Source organism: Triturus cristatus, chromosome 11, assembly GCF_964204655.1.
Source record: "Triturus cristatus chromosome 11, aTriCri1.1, whole genome shotgun sequence".
Lineage (NCBI taxonomy): Eukaryota > Metazoa > Chordata > Amphibia > Caudata > Salamandridae > Triturus > Triturus cristatus.
Window position 1 is genome coordinate 840,386,015 of NC_140594.1, and position 24,001 is coordinate 840,410,015.

A 24,001-nucleotide genomic window follows, 5' to 3' on the forward strand; every position below is an offset into this window, starting at 1 on the left:
AACAATGGGGGGTCCAGCCTTAAGGTCAGAGCAGTTGCTGAACACAGGATCCAGCAGGTGGCCCTTAGCATGAGTGGCAGAATCAACCAGCTGCTCCAGTTGAAGAGCCGCTAGGTCATTCAACAGCTCAGTAGCGATGTGGTCGTGGGCGGTATCGAAATGAAAATTAAGGTCGCCCAGCAATGTATAGTTTGAAAATGTAGTGACATCTTCAGCTAGAATCGAGGGCAAGGCCTTGTGGAACTGACTCGAGGGGCCCGGGGGTCTATAGACCAGGGTGCCCGAAAAGCAAGTATTGGGGGAAAAGTTGATACTGAAGGCAAGGCTTTCGCAATCGGGGATGCTACTGGTCATACTTCTACAGGAGTATTGTTCTTTGTAAACAATTGCCAGGCCGCCTCCTCTCCCCGTCGATCGATCCTTACGTAGAATCTGAAAGCCCAGAGGTAAGGCAGATACGGTAACTGGGTCGGAGTCTGGCGTCAGCCAGGTTTCTGTCAAGAAGGATACATCGGGTCTATATTCCTCCAACAGCAGCTTGATTTCGGTTTTGTGCTTCGGTAGAGATCTACAATTTAGGAGCAGCAACTTGAAATCTTGTTTGATGGGGGGAGAGAGAGAACTGTGAAACACATGATTGCATAGAGGGCAGGCCTCGGGGAGATCGAAGACGTGAAAAGAGTGCAGGCAATCTGTATTCCTGAAGGCGCATAACTTTAATAAATCATCAGTGCTGTAGGGCTTTATTTGGTGAGGCCGGGGGGCATGGGACATGGCCCCTGGTCCCGAACGGTCGCGGACGGGCGCAGACGGGCTTGCCTTTAGCGCGCCCGCTGCGCGCGCGCGCTACCATCCAGACGTATAGTCCTGCTCAGCCAGTAAGCTAGACCCTTAGAACGCTATCCGCACTCCTACCCCACCCAAGATGTCTGCCACAGTCACCGCGCCAGTCCTCCCACGCCGCAACTAGCCGAAGCGGCGAGGATCCTGGCAAGGGTGAAAAGGGGCACAGTCCAACACGCAAGATCTGGCAGCCCAAGAGATGCAGGTAAGAGCACAGTGCACAATATTATACAGTGGGGTAAAAAAAGGTTTTTTTTAAAAATCAGCTAAGTCTCCCGGCTTCCGCCTCAGGAGAAACTTCAAGTCTTGGTCTTCCACTCCCAACTCATGAAACCCCTTGTCCAAGTAGCAGCACCCAGACGTGACACTATAAACAGAGGTGTTATAGTAAGCTGGAACACTGATACAGTGGTTCATACTTTTAAGACATTAATAGTATCTTGCCATTTAAAAATTGATGAAGTACTTGAATGAATGAATATTCAGCTTGTGATTGGGTTTGGAAGAGAGGCAGGGAGTCTAAAATGTTGTGTGTGTTGCACAGGGTCTTTAATCTGATATATTTGGAGAATGGGAGCTGTGAGGATTATGGTGTAGTATATGGTATAGTTGTGCAACAGCTGTGAGGATTATGGTGTATTATATGGTATAGTGCAACCTTACCATGTAATACTCTCACAAAACTGTCTTGGTTCCTGTCAGGCTCATTCATAAAATCTCTAGCTAAACTCTGGGTAGCTGAGGCTTCAAGCCACAATGCATAAACAAATGAATAGTGTAAAGTATTTAGAAGCATCAAACAATGAAATAAGAAAGTCACACAACATGTAAGAAATCCAACACCAATTTATAAAAATAGATTATATTTTATGCACTGTAGAGACTATGATTAGCAAAATCATGTTTTTTGCACACCTGCTGTTTGCAACCAAACTAATAAATAGAAGGCGCTCAAAGTCCTTCCTCAACCTTCTCCCCCCCCCCCCCCCCCCCCAACATACTATAGCATCAGAAAGAGCACTACCTGAATGCAGGCTCCTCTCTTCCCAAATCCAAGGTACTGCAGAGAAATCACATGCATGCTCATAAACTGCAGATCTGCAACCAAGCATGCAACAGAAGCATCCTGAATTACGATATTGATATTGCATTCATCACAGAAACATGGCTAAATGAATCCTCTTACATGACCATGGACATGCTAGTCCCGTCAGGGTTTAAAATCAGCAAGAAAGACAGAAAGGACCGCCTCGGTAGAGGCATTAGTCACAAGAATAACATCAACATGGACGAAACAGGCTGCTTAACCTACAATACATTTGAACTTCTCAGCACCGCCATAAGGATGAAAGACACACGACTATAGACTGTCACCTACTCTACCACCCACCAGGTAAAGTACATTCCTTTGGTGAACACCTAGCAAATCTAATAACACACTGCCCACTCTCACACGCCAAAAGCATCATCCTAGGTGACCTCAACCTTCACTGGAATGATAAAAGCAGTACTCTAATCCATTCCCTAAAGGACCTCTTACTCAGTATGAATCTCTTCCAACTCTGCAGAGGTCAAACCCACAACAAAGGCTCTGCTCTGGATGTGATCATAGTTCAGGAAGAAACGCTAACTATTGACAACATCCGCACCTGTCGACTGGTCTGATCACCACATCATTCTGTTCCACTTCAACAGTTTGTGCCATCACACAACTCGTACCCCTTCATCAGTCAACCTCTCAACAACTGAACTCGACACCCATTACAACTCAATGATGCCCTCCATACTGGACCAAGTAGCCCCTCTGAAATTGAAAAGGGTGAGAAACACACCATCAAGATCCTGGTTCAATAAAGACCTCAACACTGAAAGATGAAAACTTAGAGCCGCAGAAAGACTCTGGCGAGAGAACCAATCCATCGCCCACCTGGACCAACTCAGGAGCAACTACAAAAACACATCATGAATGAAAAAAACACCTTTTTCCTCAACGCTCTAGATAAGGCCAAATTCAAACTACAAACCTCCAAGCCCTCCCAAAAAAAACTCAGACCGCCAAAGAACAGTGTGACAACTTCACCAATTTCTTCAGTGATAAAAACATGAAGATTGAACTCTCCCTTGAAGAACACAACCAGTCATACCAAGGAGAACCTACCTCTCAGAAAGGAAGATATCAACCCCCCTTCTCACTCCACAGCCACCCTATTGATGATAACTCCACAGGGCAATAACAGGTGCAATCGATTCCAAGGACCCCACACATCTCATAGAAGATGGAAGACTTTCAACCCATTCTCAAAGGAGGACATATCTGTTATTTTTTCCAATCCCGCCTCCCACATTGCAGACCCCCACACAGAATCCCTGGCAAAAAAGCTCAGCCACACCCTAACCCCCCTCTTGTCTAAGATTATAATCAGATCCCTGATGACTGAAGTGATGCCAGACTGCCGCAAACTCTGTCAAGTCACTCCACTGCTAATAAAAAAAGAGTGCAGACCTGAATGACATCAATAACTTCAGACCCATCTCCAATCTCCCCTTTCAAGCCAAAACTAATATCAATTTACACAGAGAGCATATGCACTTTAGCACTGATCAGCAGTGGTAAAGTGCCCACAGTCCTATAGCCAACAAACACAGGTCAGGAAAAAAATAGGAGGAAGAAGCATATGAATTTCGGCCCATAGGATTGAATGCAGTCATATTACCTAATAGCGATTCACTATTTACCGAATCGCTATTAGGTAATGTTAAGGAATCGCAAAATATTTTGCGATTCCTACACACATTGTATTTTGCAACTCCATAATAGCGATTCGGTAAAAATCACTATTTCAGAATCGCAAAATGTATGTTTGATACAACTACCCCTAAGTGCCGCTGAATCCTAATCACACATGGACTTAATTCTATGGATGAATGCAACTCCGTTGTGATGCTATGATGTTCTTTCCTATGGAACAATCACTTGTTTTACATTTTGAGTATGATCCATTTTATTAGTCTTCTTACATCATTTTAAGTGTTGTTATTGTTGCAAAGATTAATGTGATGTGTATTTGTAGTAATGATGCAACATAATTAGTAGTCTGAAGACACTTATCAATTAATATTTCCCCCTACTTGTGTTCTAATTGTTGCATACTTTTTGCAATTCCTTTTTCCAAACCCATTTTAACAAATAAGTATTTTCTTCCTTTCCATGTTCCTCAATTTTTAGTTACAGTTTCCTGTTACTGTAATTGTTTTTGCTTTTAAACTTTTGATGAAGTATCTTTTTGCTTTATTTTTTCGAGGCTAAAAGTTTCCTTTGAGACTATCCCCATTCCTGGCTAGTATTATTTCCATGCCACCAATTGACCATTCCACCGACATCCATTTTAAAGGAAGTTCCCTATGCGTAACCAATTATGACAAAAAGGTATCCCCTAGTTTTAATTTTAGGTGCAAGAGGAGGGGGTTAGAAATGGCCAAAAAACTGTAGAAGACCTCTAACAGACCTACATTTCTTTAAGAAATAGCCTGAAGCTTATACATACCCCCAGAGAACGACTTTCCCTTTTACAGAGCAATCATATAGTGATAGCAATTTTTACTGAAAAAACATTTTTTTTTTCCTTTTTCAAAAGTGAGAATTCATTTATAAAAGTGCTTACTTCATAAATCACAAAAAAAAAAAAAAAATATTTCAACAGGATTTGACTTAAATATACACATTTGAGATCAAAAACAATTCAATTCTTTTTTGTATACCCTACCCCAACCTACTAAAACTAAACCAGCATACGCACTCCATATCATACCACTCATTCAACCTATCAAACAACATGAAAGTAAAAGTACAAATTGTGACACAAGTGGGGTCCTGCATTATGAAGAAACAATAACTCCTCTTATTTGTTGTATAGAACCATCCCAAAAGTTTAAACAGTGTATAGAAATCACTGCATTATTTCATTATTGTATAAGGACATCACATCTGACTCTTTTCCAATATATGTCACTGGTCGGATTCCCACAGGTCAGTGGTCGACATACGTTTCGGTGGGACAGACATTCTTTTCCCCACCTTCATCAGGACCAATGTTTGAATTGTACAGTTATTATGTTAAAAAAACAGAGCAGAGGTATTTGACAAAACGTTTATCCAATCCTAAGACGTGGCTCCAATCATCCTATGGGCCACTATACGAAAACGCGAAATACTCTCCAAGAATCTCAATGTGAGGATAAAGATGCACATGGGACCGTTCGACTCATGGGTACACACCCCTCGGTCATTTATGCAAAATGTGCAAATCGCCGGGGATCATTCCTCCAGGTATAGTATAAAAACACGCCTCCGTATAGGTCCGAATATGAACTTGTTCCGTTGTGCGTGTCTGACTAACGGCTTCGAAGTGGCAGCGTAGTGTCGGCACCGCCCGTGATACACAAGTCAACAATTACCGCGTGGAGATCCCTGGCAAAGCGATGAACTTGTAAGCAACGATTGTGCTGTGTGAAGGGATCACAAGTATAAACGATATACACCCTTACGACTAAGTGGGAGCTGGTATGTGGGCCCATGGCTCTCACTAGTCACTCTTGATTTATTGCTAGATGTCCAGGGAGGTGATTGCTGACCTCGGTTGCCCTGACGAATTTGCTGCTAATATATAATAGGCAATGAAACATGTTGGCCTTCCTTGAAGTGGTTCACAACATGCCGTGTTTTTAATACTGGGCAGACTCACATTTCGGATTAAAAAGTTACAAGTATGTGTGTGAGTCTAGCTCAATTTTATTGGAGACTTCTTGTGTCTCGTTTTTCACGGGGTCTTTACTGTATGTCTTTTCTCAACACCTTTCTTTCACTGGACACAAACTTTTTTTTTGTTTGAGAAAGTTATCGATGATGATAAGAACGTGGGCAAGCTGGTGAGAACCTACCAGTAGCTCCTCTGGTGGTGCGCACGTGAGATACTTTCTCATTTTCCTACACATTTTTTCTTTGTGGCACACATACACTTAATTAGAGTGGGTATGCTGTATGTTGAGTGACTTGACTGACCACTTTCCTTTCCGTGTCTGTTTTAAAATATTAATCAAGTGGGCACAGAGGATTAGGTCAGACTGTGTAAACGACCAGCTGGTTGTGGGTAAAGATAAAAATATCTCCTAATATCAATCCTTTACACCTAAAAATTTGCGAGGGTGCCCATTAGTGCCAGATCTTTGATGTTTGAACACCAGTTGGACTGCGACAGCGTATGCAGTACTACAGGCATCTTCAGGACGCAGGGTACAGAAAACAAAATGAAACTTGTATGTTGTGGTGGCTGATTGGCTGAGGAGCAAAGGACAGTGATTGGACCATGGTTATAGCGATTCCCCCCCCCCCCCCCCCCCCCCGCCCCCCCCCCCCTCGCCCCGCACAGGTCCCCTGACTCCACCCTGAAGATTGCCCTGACAAGTATGGAGGATGGCTTCTCCTCGCCTTCATCATTGTGACTCTCACGCAGCCACGTCATTTATTCAAACTCCTCACATCGCGCCCATCATCAGTAAGGTGGAAAGGGAAAATGTATAAGCAAATCTGCCAGGCGCCTGCTCAAAAGAGATAGGAAGGAGGTCACCCAAGCTGCAAGGACCTTAGTGACGAGACCCAACCACGCAAAACCCATTTAAGGGGCTGCAGGCTTCCCTCCGCCAAGACGGGCGCCTTCAACACCGCGGTGAACATGCGCGTCCTGTGACTTTCCTCATGATTCCTGGGACCTGGTTTAGGGTTTGTTACAAGCTCCCCTGCTGGTAGTTTCTCCTCCTCAACACCAGAGACTTAGGCTGTAACATACTTGTTATGCAACTGACAGGTTAGCTGCCCTTCCAAAAAAACTCTAAATACGGCGAGTAGAAACTTGCGTCATTGTGTCCGAAATTCTGCTGGCCACAAGAGGTACCAGCAACATTTTTACTGATATAGGAATATCATGTAAAAGCCTCTTATTAGGATGATACGCAGCCTCCTCTTCAACACCCCAGGCAGCATTTCATCAAACATATCTCTTTCTCCAAGTTGGATCATGCACAGATGCTAACAAGGGGAGATGATGTGGCCTTACAGCTGGAGCGGTCAACCTCGAAGCTGGGGAACCGGGTTCGAGTCTCGGCAACGACCCTCAACAGCCTGTGATTCTGGGCAAATCAATTAATCTCCTAACAAACCAGCATTTGCAATGCAATAGGTCTCACATTTGCACGAGTGTAAGCTATTGGCATTGTAAATGACAATGCCTTTTATTTATATTTTAAAAACAAAAACAAAAGTAAAAGGCATTGTTATTTGCAATTTCACTACCTCAAACTCGCGTAAATGCGAGACCTATTGCATTGCAAATGCTTGTTAAATATATACCTTGAAACTGAGCTTACTAAGACATGAGTGAGGCATACATAATCTTTTTGCTTTTTGACTGGTTTAAACATGCACCTCTTGTATACTGGGCACTATTTATAAGTGCATTAGTTTTGTTTTGGAGTATTTAATTTTTAAGATTATTAGCCTCAATGTGTGTTACCAGAACACTAATGGGGTATGCTTGCCTATTTGACTCCTGTGTCATTGGTATATGTTAATAGAGGTAAATGCTAATTTCCATTTTTTTCTTAGAATATTCTTATAGATCTGACTTCTTCAGACATGTTGGCTATATATTATATGTGTATACGTTTGGACCCTTCTTAACATTTATTGATTATGCACTGATTTTTTAAAAATTATTAGTTCTCCTCATTTCCTTCAGCTCGCCCAAATAGGTCTTCAAGATCTTGTCTCAAGTCTGATACAGAGTGGATTAAGCACAAATAAGGAATGTGTTGAGAGATTTTCTTAACTTGACATGGATTGACATGTTTCTGATTTCCACAATAGGTAATTCCAGATATGTGCTTCCTGGATTTAATTTTGTTTTCCTCCTGCTGTTTTACTCTTTGCTCTAGATGCAATTGAGAAGATTACTGATTGAGGAGTGTACGGTCCTTCCAGGGTTGCATATAATATTTCTGTGGGCAAATTGTTTTGAAGAACCCGTTGTAAAAACACACAACCTTGTTTTTTTAGGTCAAGCAGAGCTGTCTGGTTTCAAAAGACCTTTTGCGGGCAAACCAGGAACTTCCAGGGATTTATAGCCTGCCCATTAGTTGGATTTGTTGAAACTTGCATAATCAATGACTTTTTGTCCTACCTTGTTCCTCCTAATGCATATAGTCTCATTACCATCTCTCGAATTGGTTGTCTACTATTCTTCCACTTCTCAAGCTTTGGAAACAACTTTTCTTTGTGCTTAAGCACTCAATGAGAGTGGAAGTGTTTTCCAGCTATTGACTCGGCTCTGTGTTGCTCCACCTTCCATTTTGTTGTTTATTAATCCATATAGCCTCAGCCTTCTAGGGTGAATAAATAAAAAAAATCAAACAAAATGGCACCCTGTTGTGAAAGCTGGTGCATGCAAGTGTGGTGACCGAGGTATGCACACGTTATCACACAGCGTCATGCCAGCAGCTGCATCACAGCATCTTTTTTATTATTGATATTTTAAACATCCACATTGGTAAATGCTTTTTGCAGATGCTGTGCACTGTGGTTAAAAAGCACTGGCAGTTCCACAAAGTAAACTAGACGAGGCCTGTTGGCTTTGCTGATGCGCTTTCTAGCTGGTTAATTTGTATTCTCGTTGCACTGCTTATCTCTTATTCCAGAGGTTGAATACATAAGTGGTCCTTGCTTTTTTTCTGGTTGGTGGGTTGCAGCTAAGTCACAGTGTCGTTGCAGTTTAACTGAATTTTTAAAGCAGTACTTTGATCATTCTTTCCTAGACTTGCTCATATCAGTTTCCTTTTCTATTTTGTGGCACTTTTTTCACACCAGCTTTGCAACTGCACCAGTCAATGCCTTAAATTGGTTACTTAGGTTTTGCTCACTTCACCTTATAGCTGTGACTAGTCATTCTAGGCTCTGGAAGTACCCCTTGGTTTTTGGTACTTTATCTCCCCTTTAGTTTCTCTCCTTTATTTAAACGAGCATTTGCAAAGCAACAGGTCTTGCGTTTGCGAGAGTTTAAGCTATTGGCATTGTAAATGACAATGCCTTTTATTGATCTGTTTTGCTAACTAACACATAAATAAAAGGCATTATCTTTTACAATACCAATAGCTCAAACTCTTGTAAATGCGAGACCTATTCAAAGAAGCGGCCGCCATTGTACCTGGCTGCTCGGAAAGTGAAAGCATGCATGGCGCACTAATTGTTGTAGGGAAGCATGTCGTGCCTGCAATAGGAGAAACTCATTGAAGACAATAGTGCTTACCGACTAAAAAAGACGTACTGTGTAGCAACCGAAGTAAAAGGGCCAGTCCTCATGGGAGGTTACAAATGAAGATAAGGCGGTACTAAGGAGGGACTAACAAGCCTATTAACGAATCAGAAGCCAGCATTTACGAACGGCAATGACACAAGCCAATGACAAATATGGGCGGAGAGAGGGAGGGCTTCTATTCCATACTCCAATACAGCATGCTGCGGATCAGCGCATATGCTGCCCAGGCGCCATCTAAAAATAGCCGCTCACTTTGCCAATTGTGATGTAATCTAAAGCCCCCTTTTTATCTCCCTTTCCCTACCCTTCTGCTGTTGGTAGTGATTTTCTTGATGCAATTTGTATGTTCTTTTCCTCCCTTCTGTTGCCATGTATTGTGATCCCAGTCCCACTTTACTTGTTTCTCTGTTAGACCAACTTCACTCTCTGAAATGAGGTAAAGCTGTGGCATCTATTTGAAGCCAGCAAGTCCTTGGGTAACAGTTGTCTTCTTTGATCCGACAAGGAGCCTCCTCATTCACTCCATTTCTGCTCCTTTCTGGGTGTCTGTAGTGAAGTACCAGGAACTATTCCTCTTGTTGCTATTGTCTCTACAACACTCAACACTCCTAACCAGTTGGCCTTTGAGATATTGAGATAATGCTCATGCAATATGGTTTCTTTTGATTGTTTTGTAGCAAATGACTGTCAGAAGGCTAATGTGAATCAGTTCTCCTTTAGAAACACACAGGGATTGAAAAGCATTGGCAAAGCAAATAGGTCTCCCCTAGGAGACTCATTGGTTTTCCTAATTTTTTTTGTAATCTTTATTTATCATTTTACGTGCATAAAAACAATATAGCAGTCATGGATATCCAAGTAGCGTTATAAAACAAGCCTTGGTACAACCGTATGAAAGAGTTACATAGCATCGTAGGTTGTGCGAAAGAGAGAAGAGATTAATTGGGTGCCCACACTAATAGTCTTAGGAAACAAACATAAAATGCCAGCAGTAGACAATGACAGTACAACTTCACCCTTTTAATTCTCATGCATGCAAGTTGCCATGTCAAACCTCCAAGTCTGTGTCCACATCCCCAGGTGCAGGCCATCTCTGCATATTATTCCTGACTAGTTATACTTGCGTCCCCTTTGGTCGCAACCCCTCCCCTATTGTTATTATCTTCATCACCTCAGACTTCCTAATGCTTTTAGCAATGCAGTACTTCATTGCGGCGGCTGTGCAGCTTGTCTAAAAAACAAGACAAAACGCAGCCGCTGTCTCATTTTATAGGCGAAAGCATGCTTTCAACATGCATGTGTGCCTACAAAATGACATATGTTTTTTCTTTCTATTGACTGAGCCAAGCTAGATCGGAAAAAAAAACATTAGAGTGAAAGCTCTTTTTAAAAATGTAGCTCCAAAGCACATACACAAATTAAATGAATGTGCAGGTTACTCTGAAAACACATAGAAACAATTTTAATTTTACTTGATAATGTGATTTGCCCAAATTGTAGTGGAACAGTTCAATAGTAGGATAGTTTGGTAAAAAGCGGAATTACTGTTTGGTTTTTGCATGCCAGATTTGTAAATCTTGATGATGTGTATGCCCTAATGGCTTGCCATTTTTACTGGGTTACAGCCAGAAGTGTATTGCACTGAATGACAAATTACTGTATAGAAGAGCATGATAAAAACTGATTCTTTTTTCTTGCTTTCTCTTACTTAGAATTTCCTTGCCACTGAAGATGCTTTTTTAGACTTGCCCATTGGACCAGCTCCTCCGTATACTCCTTATGCCACTGCCCCACTTCAAGTAAGTGTGTTATCCTGGAGACCAGCACTCACAGTTAGCCCCTCCAGGTATGGGTTTTATAAATGCCTCCTTGGCTAGTAAACTATATGACTGTGCTTTCTTTTTCATAGTTGGGATCTGGGGTGTGGGGGGAAAGCTGATGGGTCATTGGGAAAGGCAGCTAAGTAGTCTTCCTAGTTGAAATGGGCTTCAGGTAGTCATTGTGTCCCCACCACGCCGTTCTGGCAGGTCAGTTTGGGTGTATACATTACCAAGACTTCTCAGCAGGGTTGTTGTACTAGTAATGCACAGTACTTGGTGTTCTTAGCAGAGATTTTATAATTAATAGAAAAGATCAGTTACAGGAGCTCAGTGGAATCACAGTGGTTTAATGTAACAGTACCAGCGTCTTTCAACAGTGCTACAAACAGGTAATACACAATACTGTCACATCTCTACAGGATTGGTATACTGTAAATGGTGCTTGCCTGTAAAACAGTCAGCACCGTAATGGGACAGATAAACTGATACCATCAAGACAATTGCATAAAACTGTACCAGTATTTTTCTACAGTAAGTCAGTATTTAGTGACGCAGTAATTGCACCTAGGATAGGATAGGAGGATAGGATGTACATTTGTAGAGCGCGAATTGCTGCCCGGAGGCGTCCAAGTGCTGAAGAATACCCATAATCCGCACAGAAGCCCAAGAGGGGAGAGAAGGGGACTTAGACTGAATTAAATAGAAAAGTTTTCAGTTGTTTTCGGAAGGCTGTGAGGTTAGAGTTTGCTCTAAGATGCAACGGGAGAGTGTTCCAAGCCCTGGCAGCATTATGGGAAAATGCTCTGCCTCCGGCTCTAGCTCTTTTAACTCTGGGGGCTGTTGCCAAAAAGGTCTGACTGAAGCGTAAGCTTCTACTGGGCATATAATGGGAAATTAGGTCCCGCGTAATCCTAGGGCCAGTTTTCCAGAAGGCCTGGCGAGCTATGCACATAGCTTTAAACATGACTCTCTGGCGTACCGGTAGCCAATGAAGGGACGCCAGTCCGGACCTCACTGACTGTCTGCGGGGGAGGTCGAGTAGAATGCGTGCTGCGCAGTTCTGAACTGTCTGAAGCCTTCTTAGAGTGGATTCAGGAGCGCCAAGATCGAGTACATTGTTAAAATCAAGGCGTGACTGAATTAAGCCTTGTACGGCCACTTGTTTGGCTTCCAGGGGGAGGAGAGGGAGAATTTTTTTTAACATCCTCATAATGCCAAAACAGGTGGCTGAAAGTTTTATGGATTGAACGTTAAAGGACAGAGAACTGTCCAGCCAGACTCCAAGACTCTTAATGCTGTTTTTAGGAGTTGGGGGGGATCCCAGACTTGGCGGCCACATGGACGGAGGGAGGCTAGAATCCGAAGGGCCTAGGAGCATAAGCTCAGTTTTATCCCCATTCAGTTTTAAACACGATCGGGACATCCAGGTCTTCACTTCCTCCAGGCATTCTCTGAGCCCACCCTGAGCAGATGGATTGGCTGCCTGTGTCATAGAGACCACCAGCTGCGTGTCGTCCGCATATGAAATGATCTTAATTCCAAATGGGTGGACGACGTCAGCCAGCGGCCTCATGTACAGATTAAAGAGTGCAGGGCTCAGAGAGGAGCCCTGAGGGACTCCGCAGTTCAGAGGTTTGCTGGAGGACACAGACTCGCCTTCAAACACACGAAAAGATCTGTCCTCTAAGAAGGACTGGAACCAGGACCAGGCTTCATCCTTTATCCCGGCCTGGGATAAACGGTACAGCAGAGTATCATGGCTGACCGTGTCAAAGGCTGCGCTGAGATCAAGGAGGATCACTGCCACTGATCCTCCTTGATCCAGGATTTTTCTCGCTTCCTCTGTGACCATGAGAAGGGCGGTCTCGGTCCCATGTTTCGGTATAAAGCCTGTCTGGGTGGGATCCAATAGATGATGATGTTCCAGAAAGCTCATTAGTTGAAGGTTTATGTATTTCTCCATGATTTTACTGACCCATGGGAGCAGGGAAATGGGGCGATAATTGCTCAGGTTGGTAGAGTCCAAATTAGGCTTTTTCAATAAGGTTCTCACCATAGCCTGCTTGCATGCGGTCGGGACCGTGCCGGAAGAGATGGAGGCATTTAAGAAGTCCCTAATAATGGGTAGGGTGGCCTGTGAGGCTGCCATTATAATGTTTGGAGGGGCAGGGTCATCAGGAGAACCAGATTTTACTTTTTGTGCTAAGGATTCCAGAGTGATGAGATCCAAAGGGGGAAAGTGAGTAAGCGCGGGTGGCTGTAAGCTGAGGGAGGAGGTCGCGGAATGGGGTAAGGGGGAAGGGTTTTTCGGGAAAAGGTAGAGTAAATAGAGCTAATTTTCTGATGAAAGAATTGGGCAATGTTGTTGCAGTGGGTAGTGGACTTGTCTACCTGCAAGCTAGGGGCCTGTTTAGTGAGTTGCCTGATGATGTGAAAAATTTCCTTAGGTTTAGATTTAGCATGCAGGATTTGCAAGGAGAAGTATAAGGCTTGTGCAGCCTTTATCAGCGTTTTGTATTCGCTGATGGTTTCTCGATAGAGGATTTTATTATCCATAGGCTCCAATTTAGCACGATGAACGATCAGAATTATACAGATATTACAAATCTTTCAATAGTCATACCTCAAAGTATAGGAAACCCCTTTCTTAAAAAACAAAACCACTTATATCCATAATTGATATTTCTTCCATCAAAATAAGAACGCATGAACTGAGAGAACCCCCTTCCTTAATTTTATGCGCAACTCATATTTTGTACGGGAATCGGACTGAAAAACAGATAACCAGACTATTAGTAGTTCTCAGCCTCCACCTTTGTAGGGGGTACCTCTATGGTCATGCATTTGACCAAGCACCAGGGTAGAACACATGCCCAATTTTTAGGGAGGTGGAAGAGGAGTACCTGATGTTGTGTCCTTTCTTGAGTAAGCATATCGCAGCGTTGTCTGCTGTATTAGAAGAGTTAGTAAGAAATTGCAGATTATGATGAAAAGTTGTCGGTAGTTGTGATTTGGGTGAGAATCAATTGTTCCTGGGAATAAACTTAGTCATGATTCAGGGTAGGCGGTAGAGTAATCAAGATGTCAGTAGTGAACAGCTCAAAGTAGTAACATATAACGGTGTTTGTAGGCAAGCCCCATTAAGAGGGGTAAAAATGATGTCCTGTAGTTTCCACTGAGTTTGACTGGACCGGGATGAAATGTACTGCTTTAGGCATTCTGAGATGCCTTTTCCATAGCAGCCCAAGACAACTTAGAAATTTGTTCTCGGTTGCGCAGAGGCCTAGAAGGCTCAGGAGGGGCACCTGTGCCAGTGGATAGAAGTAAGATGAATGTCACAAAGAAGTCCATGCACAAGTTAGGACTGGATATTTGTGTTAGAAGGCATTAATAAGTGGGGGAAATGTTTGCGTAGGGAAATGTGCATGTGAAAGTGGAGTGTAGGCAGATAGCATTTTTAGAGCGTGTGTTGGGAGCTGTGGAAGTACCATGGCAGTAGCATTCAAGGATTATCTTTTGCAGGGTTAGCCTGCATACATGGATGTGGACTTTGTGCAATAAGCTATTTAATGCCGCAGCGAACATGGCTTTGGAACCGTTCATCCAGACCGAGCATTATATTTCACAAACATCATGTCCTCAGTGGCAATGTAGACTCCAGCTCAATAATAGAAAATGGGATGCAGTCTGTATGGTCAGCAGAGGAAGAAATGTGGCTCAGGATCTGGGCCCATGATTTTTATTAAGCCTAGGCAGTGAACTGTGCTCAGTTTGCGGTGTTTGCCGAGTTTTTCACACTCCATGCTACGCAGATCTCCTAAAAACCTCTCTCCGCGGAGTGGAGTTTTTTCATCGCCCATGCTCGCCAACGGTAAGTTGGCGAACACGAGCAAGGAAAATCCAATGCAAGACCACTTTACTGCAAGATTTCTCAACGCGGGCGGTCGTGCATGGTCGCTAGCGCTCACGTTGAGAAATCTTCAGTTCGTGTTGAGGAAGCTGCCACTCGAGTAGAACTTCCACTTGAGTGGCAGCAAGAAGCAGCGCAGTGTTGCACTGTGGAAAAAAATCCAATGCTAGACCACTTCCCAGTGAGATTTCTCAATGCTGGCTGTCGCGTGAGGTCACAAGTGCTCGCATTGAGAAACCTTCTGTTTGTTTTGAGGAAGCTGCCACTCGAGTAAAACTTCAACTTGAGCTGCAGCAAAAAGCAGCGCACTGTTGCACTGTGCATTATGCCGTTCGCGCTGATTTTACAGCTTGGGACATACAAACAGCACTAAAAATCAGTGAGAACGGCTCAAGGTAACCCACTCCACCGCTCGCGGAACTCCGTATTACTGGGCTGAGTTTTTTTGTCACTTCTGCGAACTCTGCCCAGACTTAATTTTTAAAAGACTCAAGTACCGTTCAGTTTCATCACTGTAGTATAAACTAATCTGTTTTTAGAAACAACTTGTGTATGTGCTTTTAATTTATTAAAAGTGTTTTAAACCTCTGCTTAGGTCAACAATATAAAAATAGGTTTTAAAACAGTGTTAATTACATTAATTTCAGCAAGGTATAAATAAACTATTAAAATATCTTCAAAAAACTTTTATTTTTTTAAATGTTAGAACATACATATTAATTCATTGGTGTCATCATGACGTTAATACATTTGTTTAATCTTGGTATATAAATATGTTTAATCTTGGTATATACTTAGAATAAAGTGGATTAAAAAATATCTCAGTGGTTCTGAAAGTGCTGGACAAGTGCATAGTACATGACACAAATCTTGCTCTCCCTCCTGGCAGAGATGGCACATGAAGAGGTAATTTTTCCAGTCTATCCATTTACCTGTTTAGGTCTTCAGAGGTAAATTTGAATTTTCCGGAATACCATGACTGGTGAAATTCAGTTTACAGCCTAGACTATCTAGTGCATATTTGAAATTTACTGAGAAGCAGTGGCGGGTCGCCGAGGGAGTGCTGCGGGGCGGTGGGGAGGGGCGGTGGTAGTGGACTCTGACATATGGCTGAACGAAGTCAAGTAAGTAAATAAATAAATAATACAATTTACCTTGCGTGCTCTGCAGCGCGCGCAAGGTAAATTGTTTTATTTATTTACTTCCTCTTTACCCTGCCCCTCGTCTGCCCTGCCCCACCACCCCACAGCACTCCCTCGGCGAGCCGCCACTGCTGAGAAGGTGTCATTCCTCTTGGGGGCTATGAAGGTATCGTAAATTAACGAATCTCTCAGGGAGCCCCCGGGAGCGTGAATTATACAGTTGGGTCAACAAATTATTTTTGCGATTGCTTGATCATATGTACTGGACAAGCCAAATTCTATGAGTAATGCCTGAGGTGGAATCACTGAACTTGCTGTGCAAAATTATTGAAGAATCCTATCTTCACAGACATTCATACAACAGCATTTCTCTTTGGGTTGCAACTTTAAGTAGGAGGAATTTCACTTCATAAGTATATTCCAATATATAGTTCCAAAACAAGGCAACTACTCCAGTGGCGGAAGCCAGTCTTCTCAGACGTCTGGGGGAAAGACTTTTTAAGAAGGCCAGAGAACTCTGTCAGCAATGCACAGATCTGGCACCAAGTCAGTGAGAATAATCCATGAAGGGGGTTTGGTTCCCTAACTCTCTGTGTGACAAGCCCCGGCTGCCCACCTGACTCCCATCTTGGGCAAAATAATCGTCCGCTTCCTCTCCCCTGAAAGCTTCCAAAATATCCAGGGTTTGCCCATTGGATAGGCTGGGTGGGAAGCCTGTTTTTCTCCCAAGTGCGGCAAACCCGGAACATCTTGGGTCTGAGGGGAGGGGAGCAATGAGAGGGTAATGGTCTGCACAAATGGCTTTTGCAGCCTCATCTTAAAGAAATTTTTCTTCGCCAGACTGGGGCAAGACACCTTTGGGGGCACCAACAACGGACAACAACAAAAAAGACAACAAGCCACAGACAACAGGCCCAGATGACCGACATCTCTCTTGTAGACGACCCTACAGCCCACAAAATGTTTCCTAAGTTAACTGTTTTAGTTTTTTTGTACACATTTTCTCTAGCCCGGGTGTTCTTGAGCCCCTCTGGAGCCAAAAGTATGCCTAGTCTCATAGCTCCACTTCTACATTCTTGCAGCGCATGCACTGAGATCTCTCTCACCTCACATACATGTACATTTAACCAAATACTAGTATTCCTCACGCACTACATAGCGCACTCCTACACAACACCTGGTATCAGCACATGACTGACGTAGGCATACAAAGTACGAACAGGATATGTTACATTTGTTCACTGATAACTCACGCAGTAGGCGCAGACAGGCTTTCCTTATCAAAGGAGATAGCCCCTGAAAAAGCAAAACGCCTTATCCATCTGTACCTATGCAGAATCAGGGCAAACATCCAACCCAGTAAATTAGAGCCCCGTGGGACACTAGTAAACATCACCCGGTATGAGACCAGCTCCACTGCACTGTATCTCTTCACTAAGCCGAATGAAATCAAATCTGAGGTAGACAGAATGCGCAGGAAGGGCACCATAGGGAAGGACACTGTGACCCTGGGACTTTGTAGAACAGAGGTTCCTGGAGGTAGCAAGACCACCGCACCAGTGCACAAACAAGTCCGCTTCCTCGTCCGTCTGCTATCCCAGGACGGCCCTTAACATCTTTGTGGCCTCCTTCTTTAAAGACAAATGGACCCCGGACATGGAATTCCATTGGGGTAATTATGAGTCCCATGGGAGGGGGGTCAAAACCAGCTTAGACACTCCGCGCCAGGAAATCTGGGATAATGTGATCAATAGGTATCCATGGTTGGAGGGGAAGGGGCAACCCCTAATTGTACGGAAACGTATGTTATACTATTTATGTTTCAGAGGAAAAGGAACCATACCCTTGGGCAGCAATGAGAGTTGTGGAATGATAATGCACATACCAGACCTGCAGTGGAGCTCCTTCACTTTGATGGATATGTACTGGCAGTGTGGCGAGCTTGCCTACACCCGGCTTGTCCCCGGATGACGGACCTCTGCACCCTTGTGAATATACACCCCCACCTTGGTTATCCCTGAAGAAGATCTGTCCAAGTTGTCTCAACATCTGTTACAGAAGAAAACAACTTTGTTGCATCAGGTTCAAAGGAAAAGAACTGCTGAGTATTTTGGCTGGGCGCAGTAGAAGGACATTCCAGAAGAATTCAGACTGTTCACAGAGGCTCACGTAAACGTTGGAGGGTCAGTTCACTTTTTCATCATGCAAACAAAAGTGAACGCCTGCTGGTTACAAATAACCAGGTGGGAAATAATGAAGATGATCAATGATACTGATACCAAAGGGGATGATGGACGGAGCGCTTGAGCTAATCAAACACTCACCCCCGGTCAACTGATCTGGGTTTAATCCATCATCATTCTTTAGCTCACCCCAAACCCCCCAGTTCAGACATGGCCATATGCAAATCAGTCTCACCCTGTGCCTCATGAGAACAGTCCAGCCCGAACTGCCAAGCCATGCCTTCCCTGGACCGGAAACAAGCATCCTGGGACCGGTTTCAGGTTCATAACCCTCATCAGCCAGGCTATCTTGAATCCAGTGGCAAAGTGAGCAAGGGACCCACGTCTGGGCATACCCTGCCAACTCAGGGCGAACAAAGCGATACCAAAGGGGTTGATGGACGGAGCGCTTGAGCTAATCAAACACTCACCCCCAGTCAACTGATCTGGGTTTAATCCATCATCTTTCTTTAGCTCACTCCACCACCCCAGTTCAGACATGGCCATATGCAAATCAGTCTGACCCTGTGCCTCATGGAAACAGTCCAGCCTGAACTGCCAAGCCAATTCTTCCCTGGACCCGAAACAAGCATCCTGGGACCGGTTTCTGGCTAATCAGCCGTCATCAGCCAGGCTAGCTTGAATCCAGTGGCAAAGTGAGCATGCCACTGGAATCAAGCTATCGTGGCTGAAGAGGGGTGAAACCCCGAAACTGGTCCTAGTATGCTTGTTTCCAGTCCAGGGAGGACCTGGCTTGGCAGTTCGGGCTGGACTATTCCCATGAGGCACAGGGTCAAAACTGATTTGCATATGGCTGGGTTCAAACTGGAATGGCATGGTGAGCAAAAAAATGATGGATTTAGCGCCAGATCTCTGTACTGGGGTGAATGTATGACATTGTTCTGCATTCTGTCCATCAATAGTTCTTTTTGCATTTGTCACCCCGAGTGGGACGGGTATGCTCAGACGTGAGTCCCGTGCTCTCCATGCCACTGGAATCAAGCTATCCTGGCTAAAGAGGGGTGAAACCCCGAAACCGGTCCTAGGATGCTTGTTTCCAGTCCAGGGAGGACCTGGCCTGGCAGTTCGGGCTGGACTGTTCTCATTGGGCACAGGGTCAAGACTGATTTGCATATGGCTGGGTCCAAACTGGAATGGCATGGTGAGCAAAAAAACGATGGATTTAGGCCCAGATCTCTGTACTGGGCTGAATGTATGACATTGTTCTGCATTCTGTCCATCAATAGTTCTTTTTGCATTTGTCGCTCCTAGTGGGACGGGTATGCTCAAACGTGAGTCCCGTGCTCTCCATGCCACTGGAATCAAGCTATCCTGGCTGAAGAGGGGTGAAACCCCGAAACCGGTCCTAGGATGCTTGTTTCCAGTCCAGGGAGGACCTGGCCTGGCAGTTCGGGCTGGACTGTTCCCATTGGGCACAGGGTCAAGACTGATTTGCATATGGCTGGGTCCAAACTGGAATGGCATGGTGAGCAAAAAAACAATGGATTTAGGCCCAGATCTCTGTACTGGCGTCGATGTATGACATTGTTCTGCATTCTGTCCATCAATAGTTCTTTTTGCATTTGTCACCCCGAGTGGGATGGGTATGCTCAGACATGAGTCCCGTGCTCTCCATGCCACTGGAATCAAGCTATCCTGGCTGAAGAGGGGTGAAACCCTGAAACCGGTCCTAGTATGCTTGTTTCCAGTCCAGGGAGGACCTGGCCTGGCAGTTCGGGCTGGACTGTTCTCATTGGGCACAGGGTCAAGACTGATTTGCATATGGCTGGGTCCAAACTGGAATGGCATGGTGAGCAAAAACACGATGGATTTAGGCCCAGATCTCTGTACTGGGGTGAATGTATGACTTGTTCTGCATTCTGTCCATCAATAGTTATTTTTGCATTTGTCACCCCGAGTGGGACGGGTATGCTCAGACGTGAGTCCCGTGCTCTCCATGCCACTGGAATCAAGCTATCCTGGCTGAAGAGGAGTGAAACCCCGAAACTGGTCCTAGGATGCTTGTTTCCAGTCCAGAGAGGACCTGGCCTGGCAGTTCGGGTTGGGCTGTTCCCATTGGGCACAGGGTCAAGACCGATTTGCATATGTCTGGGTCCAAACTGGAATGGCATGGTGAGCAAAAAAACGATGGATTTAGGCCCAGATGTCTGTACTGGGGTGAATGTATTGCATTGTTCTGCACTCTGTCCATCAATAGTTCTTTTTGCATTTGTCACCCCGAGTGGGACGGGTATGCTCAGACGTGAGTCCCGTGCTCTCCATGCCACTGGAATCAAGCTATCCTGGCTGAAGAGGGGTGAAACCCCAAAACCGGTCCTAGGATGCTTGTTTCCAGTCGAGGGAGGACCTGGCCTGGCAGTTCGGGCTGGGCTTTTCCCATTGGGCACAGGGTGAAGACTGATTTGCATATGTCTGGGTCCAAACTGCAATGGCATGGTGAGCAAAAAAACAATGGATTTAGGCCCAGATCTCTGTACTGGGGTGAATGTATGACATTATTCTGCATTCTGTCCATCAATAGTTCTTTTTAGGTCTCGCCTAGCTATTGCGTAGCAATAGCTATGCGAGACTCTAGTAAGGGGCTCCCAAAAGTGCTCCCAAAAGCGGATTGCATGGCGAGCACGCGCACGCTTCAGCCCACTGGCGCCCTCGGCATCAAACTTCAAAGGGTCCGCTCCCCCGCCTGTAATGCGCTCCCCCGCTCCCGCCAAGCGCACGCGCCATGCTCCGCCGCGTCACAAATTTGCTTTCACTTTAGCGGCGGGCGCTCGTTTATTCTAGCTAGGAATTAACACATTCCCCTGTGAGATAAAACCTCCTCACTTTATACTACCTCCAACATTAAACCCACCTCGTTCGCATCTCAGATACTCATACTGTGACTGGTAATGTTATTAGTGTTGTCATAAGTAGTGGTCTGTGTGATGTAATGCTTGAGGTGACATCATCTTAATGAGTCTTTGTTTTGTTATCATACTTTGATGTTCACAGGTGTGCCTCAATGAAAATCCATGCATACAGAGGTGCGCTCTGAAGTTTGTGACCGTTCGCCGCCCCTCTCTGCAGAGAGGCGATGGTGATGCCCAAGTGCCTGGGTCCGGTTCCGCCTTGTTAATCGTAATCTTCGAAATCCAGGAAAACAGTCATTCCAAAGTGCAATTTCATGACATCGATTCTAGAATGCTGATATTAATTATGTACTAAATGGGATTAGCTGTCATCCTACCCTGGAATCTGTCACTCAGCGGGGACAGGCGCCTGCAGCTCCGGGGTGTTCTGAGATCCAGTGCTGCGTTGATGTGCGCGCGCCTCAAAGCTGCTGACAGCACAAACATTCCAAGTCTCACCTGGGGCAGGTGTTCAGCAGGCGGGCGCTCTGTGTGTGCTGCCCTTCCATGCGGCTCGGGCTGTATTTATAGCGGATGGAGGGCTGCCTCCCCTGCCGCCGACTGACTTGTATTGTCCAGGGCGGTGGTGTTGCCATGGCGTGGTTAGGGGCCTCCTCCTTGGATTTCCTACTTAGGTGCTAATCTGTACACACAACAAAAATGTACACAGAAAGAGATATTTTGCAGGGATGTTTTCGGAAAACCGCAAGACCTGACGAGATTGGCTGTATCAGTTAATTTTCTATTTCGATGGTCAAGAGCAAGTGCTTGAAAGTTAGTTTTTGGGGCTCAGTAGTGGCCTGGACTTGCGTTTGGCCTGTGGAACGACAGACCTCATGATTAGCCAAGCGTGACTCCGAGGGCTCTCCCTAAACGATGGTCTTTGCTTATCGCAGCACTGGTTCCAGCTGTTGATATAGGCGATAATGACTGTCAACTACGCCAGAGATGGCTGCACGAAGTCAGGTTTCTGGAAGTTATCAGGGTGTCTACGATGACTGCAAGCTTATTTTTTTTTTTTTTTTTTTTTTTTTTTTAAAAAAACCTTTATTCGTGCATCTTAAAAGAACAAATACGGGCCTACAACCGTCAGGCCGGCCACGATACAATGAAGCACTGATACCCACATTAAATCCCCCGTGCGTCAACAGTCAGGATTAACAACAAGTTATGGATCACATGCTGGAGATATCTTTGACACCCGGGGAAGGAGAAGTGAAGGTTAATTTTAAGTTTTTTAGATAATTTTATCAAGAAAAAAGTCAATGAAGGATAGGAACAAAGGAGACTCGAGTCCGCAAGATAGCCTCACCACACGGGAGAGCAGCAACAGCAGTAAGAACAACAATTGAAGTAAAAACTCAAACAGTGAGGCGGTGCAGAAATATAAAAGGATAGTCACATGAGCAAGTACGCACCCCTCCGGAGCCGCCCCCACTCGATCCACCCCACACCCGGACCCCGAATCGAAGAAAGTAGAACGCAGAGACATAAAGGAAAAAAGGCTCATAGAACTAATTAAGAACAGAGTATTACCCCCCCACCCTACACCAATGCGGAGGCTACGGCCTACCCCCCCCCCAGCATAGTGCCTGTCGCCCAATGAACCCGAAATATAGAGGAGAAAGAAAGTAGGAATAGAGGAAAGAAAGTAAGAAAACAGAAAAGAAGGCGGGGAGGAGCCCACGGGACACCAGAGCGCCCCAAACCATCAGCCAATCATGGCCCCCACACACTGAGAGCCCACTACGCCAAAAAACGGCATGCGAAGATACCATGGCACCACAGTGTAAGCGAAGGGATACAAGTCGCAACAGTGCGCGCATAACATACATACAGTTCCAGTCCCAGGCCAGCCCGTCCATAAACCATGACAATAGAAATCAGTCTAGCCCTGGCCCGATCGCGGGCTTGGGATTAAACCAGCCCCTGCATGAAGGCCCCGTGTCCCGAACAAACAAAAACAAGATGGTCGCTTGTGAAAGGATGGTGAAGTAGGATCACGAAATGGCCGCCGCCCATCGATTAAGGTCCCTCTTTGCACCACATAAAATCCAAACCTGGCAAGTAAGGTACAGGAGTTCCACAAAAAGTCAGCAGTGGGCCACCGCGAACGGTTCCTCGAAGCCGTTAGGCATCTCTCAACAGGATAGTCCACTGGACGCGGTGAGGCAGGCAACAATGAAGCAGGCAGCCATGACCAGGGGGACAAAGCATCCGCAGTTGAGGTGTAGAGCGGTGTACCCTGGGCGCCGGGAGCGCCAGGTGAAGGCACCAGTGTAACACAGTCACACACCGCCGTTGCGTCCCCGCAAGCGGACAAAAGCACCGGGAGACCCACGCCCTGTAGATGGCACACAGTGCGCTCACGACTCGCGGCCGACAGTATGGGGTCAAACCGCTCACTCAGCGCCTGCAGGCCAGCGCACATCTGTAGTTGGAAGTCCCGCAGGGCAGCCAGAACGGAGCCGCATGTAAGCGGAGGCTGGGCCCCCACAGCGGCAGCAATCCGGGACGGCACCGTGGAGCTGGTGTCCGGAAGAGGGGGGGCGAAGTGGGCAGCAGGCGAGACCGGAGTATCGCCCCCCAGCCGCAAGCAGGCACTAAACGCCATGTTTTGCCGCTATACGGTGCAATGGCCGGGGGGGGGGTCGTAGCAAGGAGTCAATTCCCCTCAGGTCTACGCCGCAACGGGAAAGGCCAACAGTCGCTTCTCTTCTCGCAGGTTCCCTCCGCCGCTGGCTAGGCAATAGGTGAAGGGGGCAGCTGCCTCCCACAGCGCGGTCCTCAGA

The 24,001-nt window shown here is 45.4% G+C and overlaps 1 protein-coding gene across 2 annotated transcripts in view; it reads left to right on the forward strand.

Annotated features, from left to right (window-relative positions):
* PLEKHB2 (pleckstrin homology domain containing B2) overlaps positions 1 to 24,001 on the forward strand; it is a 340,607-nt gene that overhangs the window by 245,627 nt on the left and 70,979 nt on the right. For both annotated transcript variants that reach the window (XM_085634619.1, XM_085634620.1), the window contains exon 6: positions 10,919 to 11,005. In XM_085634619.1, coding sequence (XP_085490745.1) covers positions 10,919 to 11,005 — 87 coding nt within the window. The remainder of the gene's footprint in view (positions 1 to 10,918; positions 11,006 to 24,001) is intronic.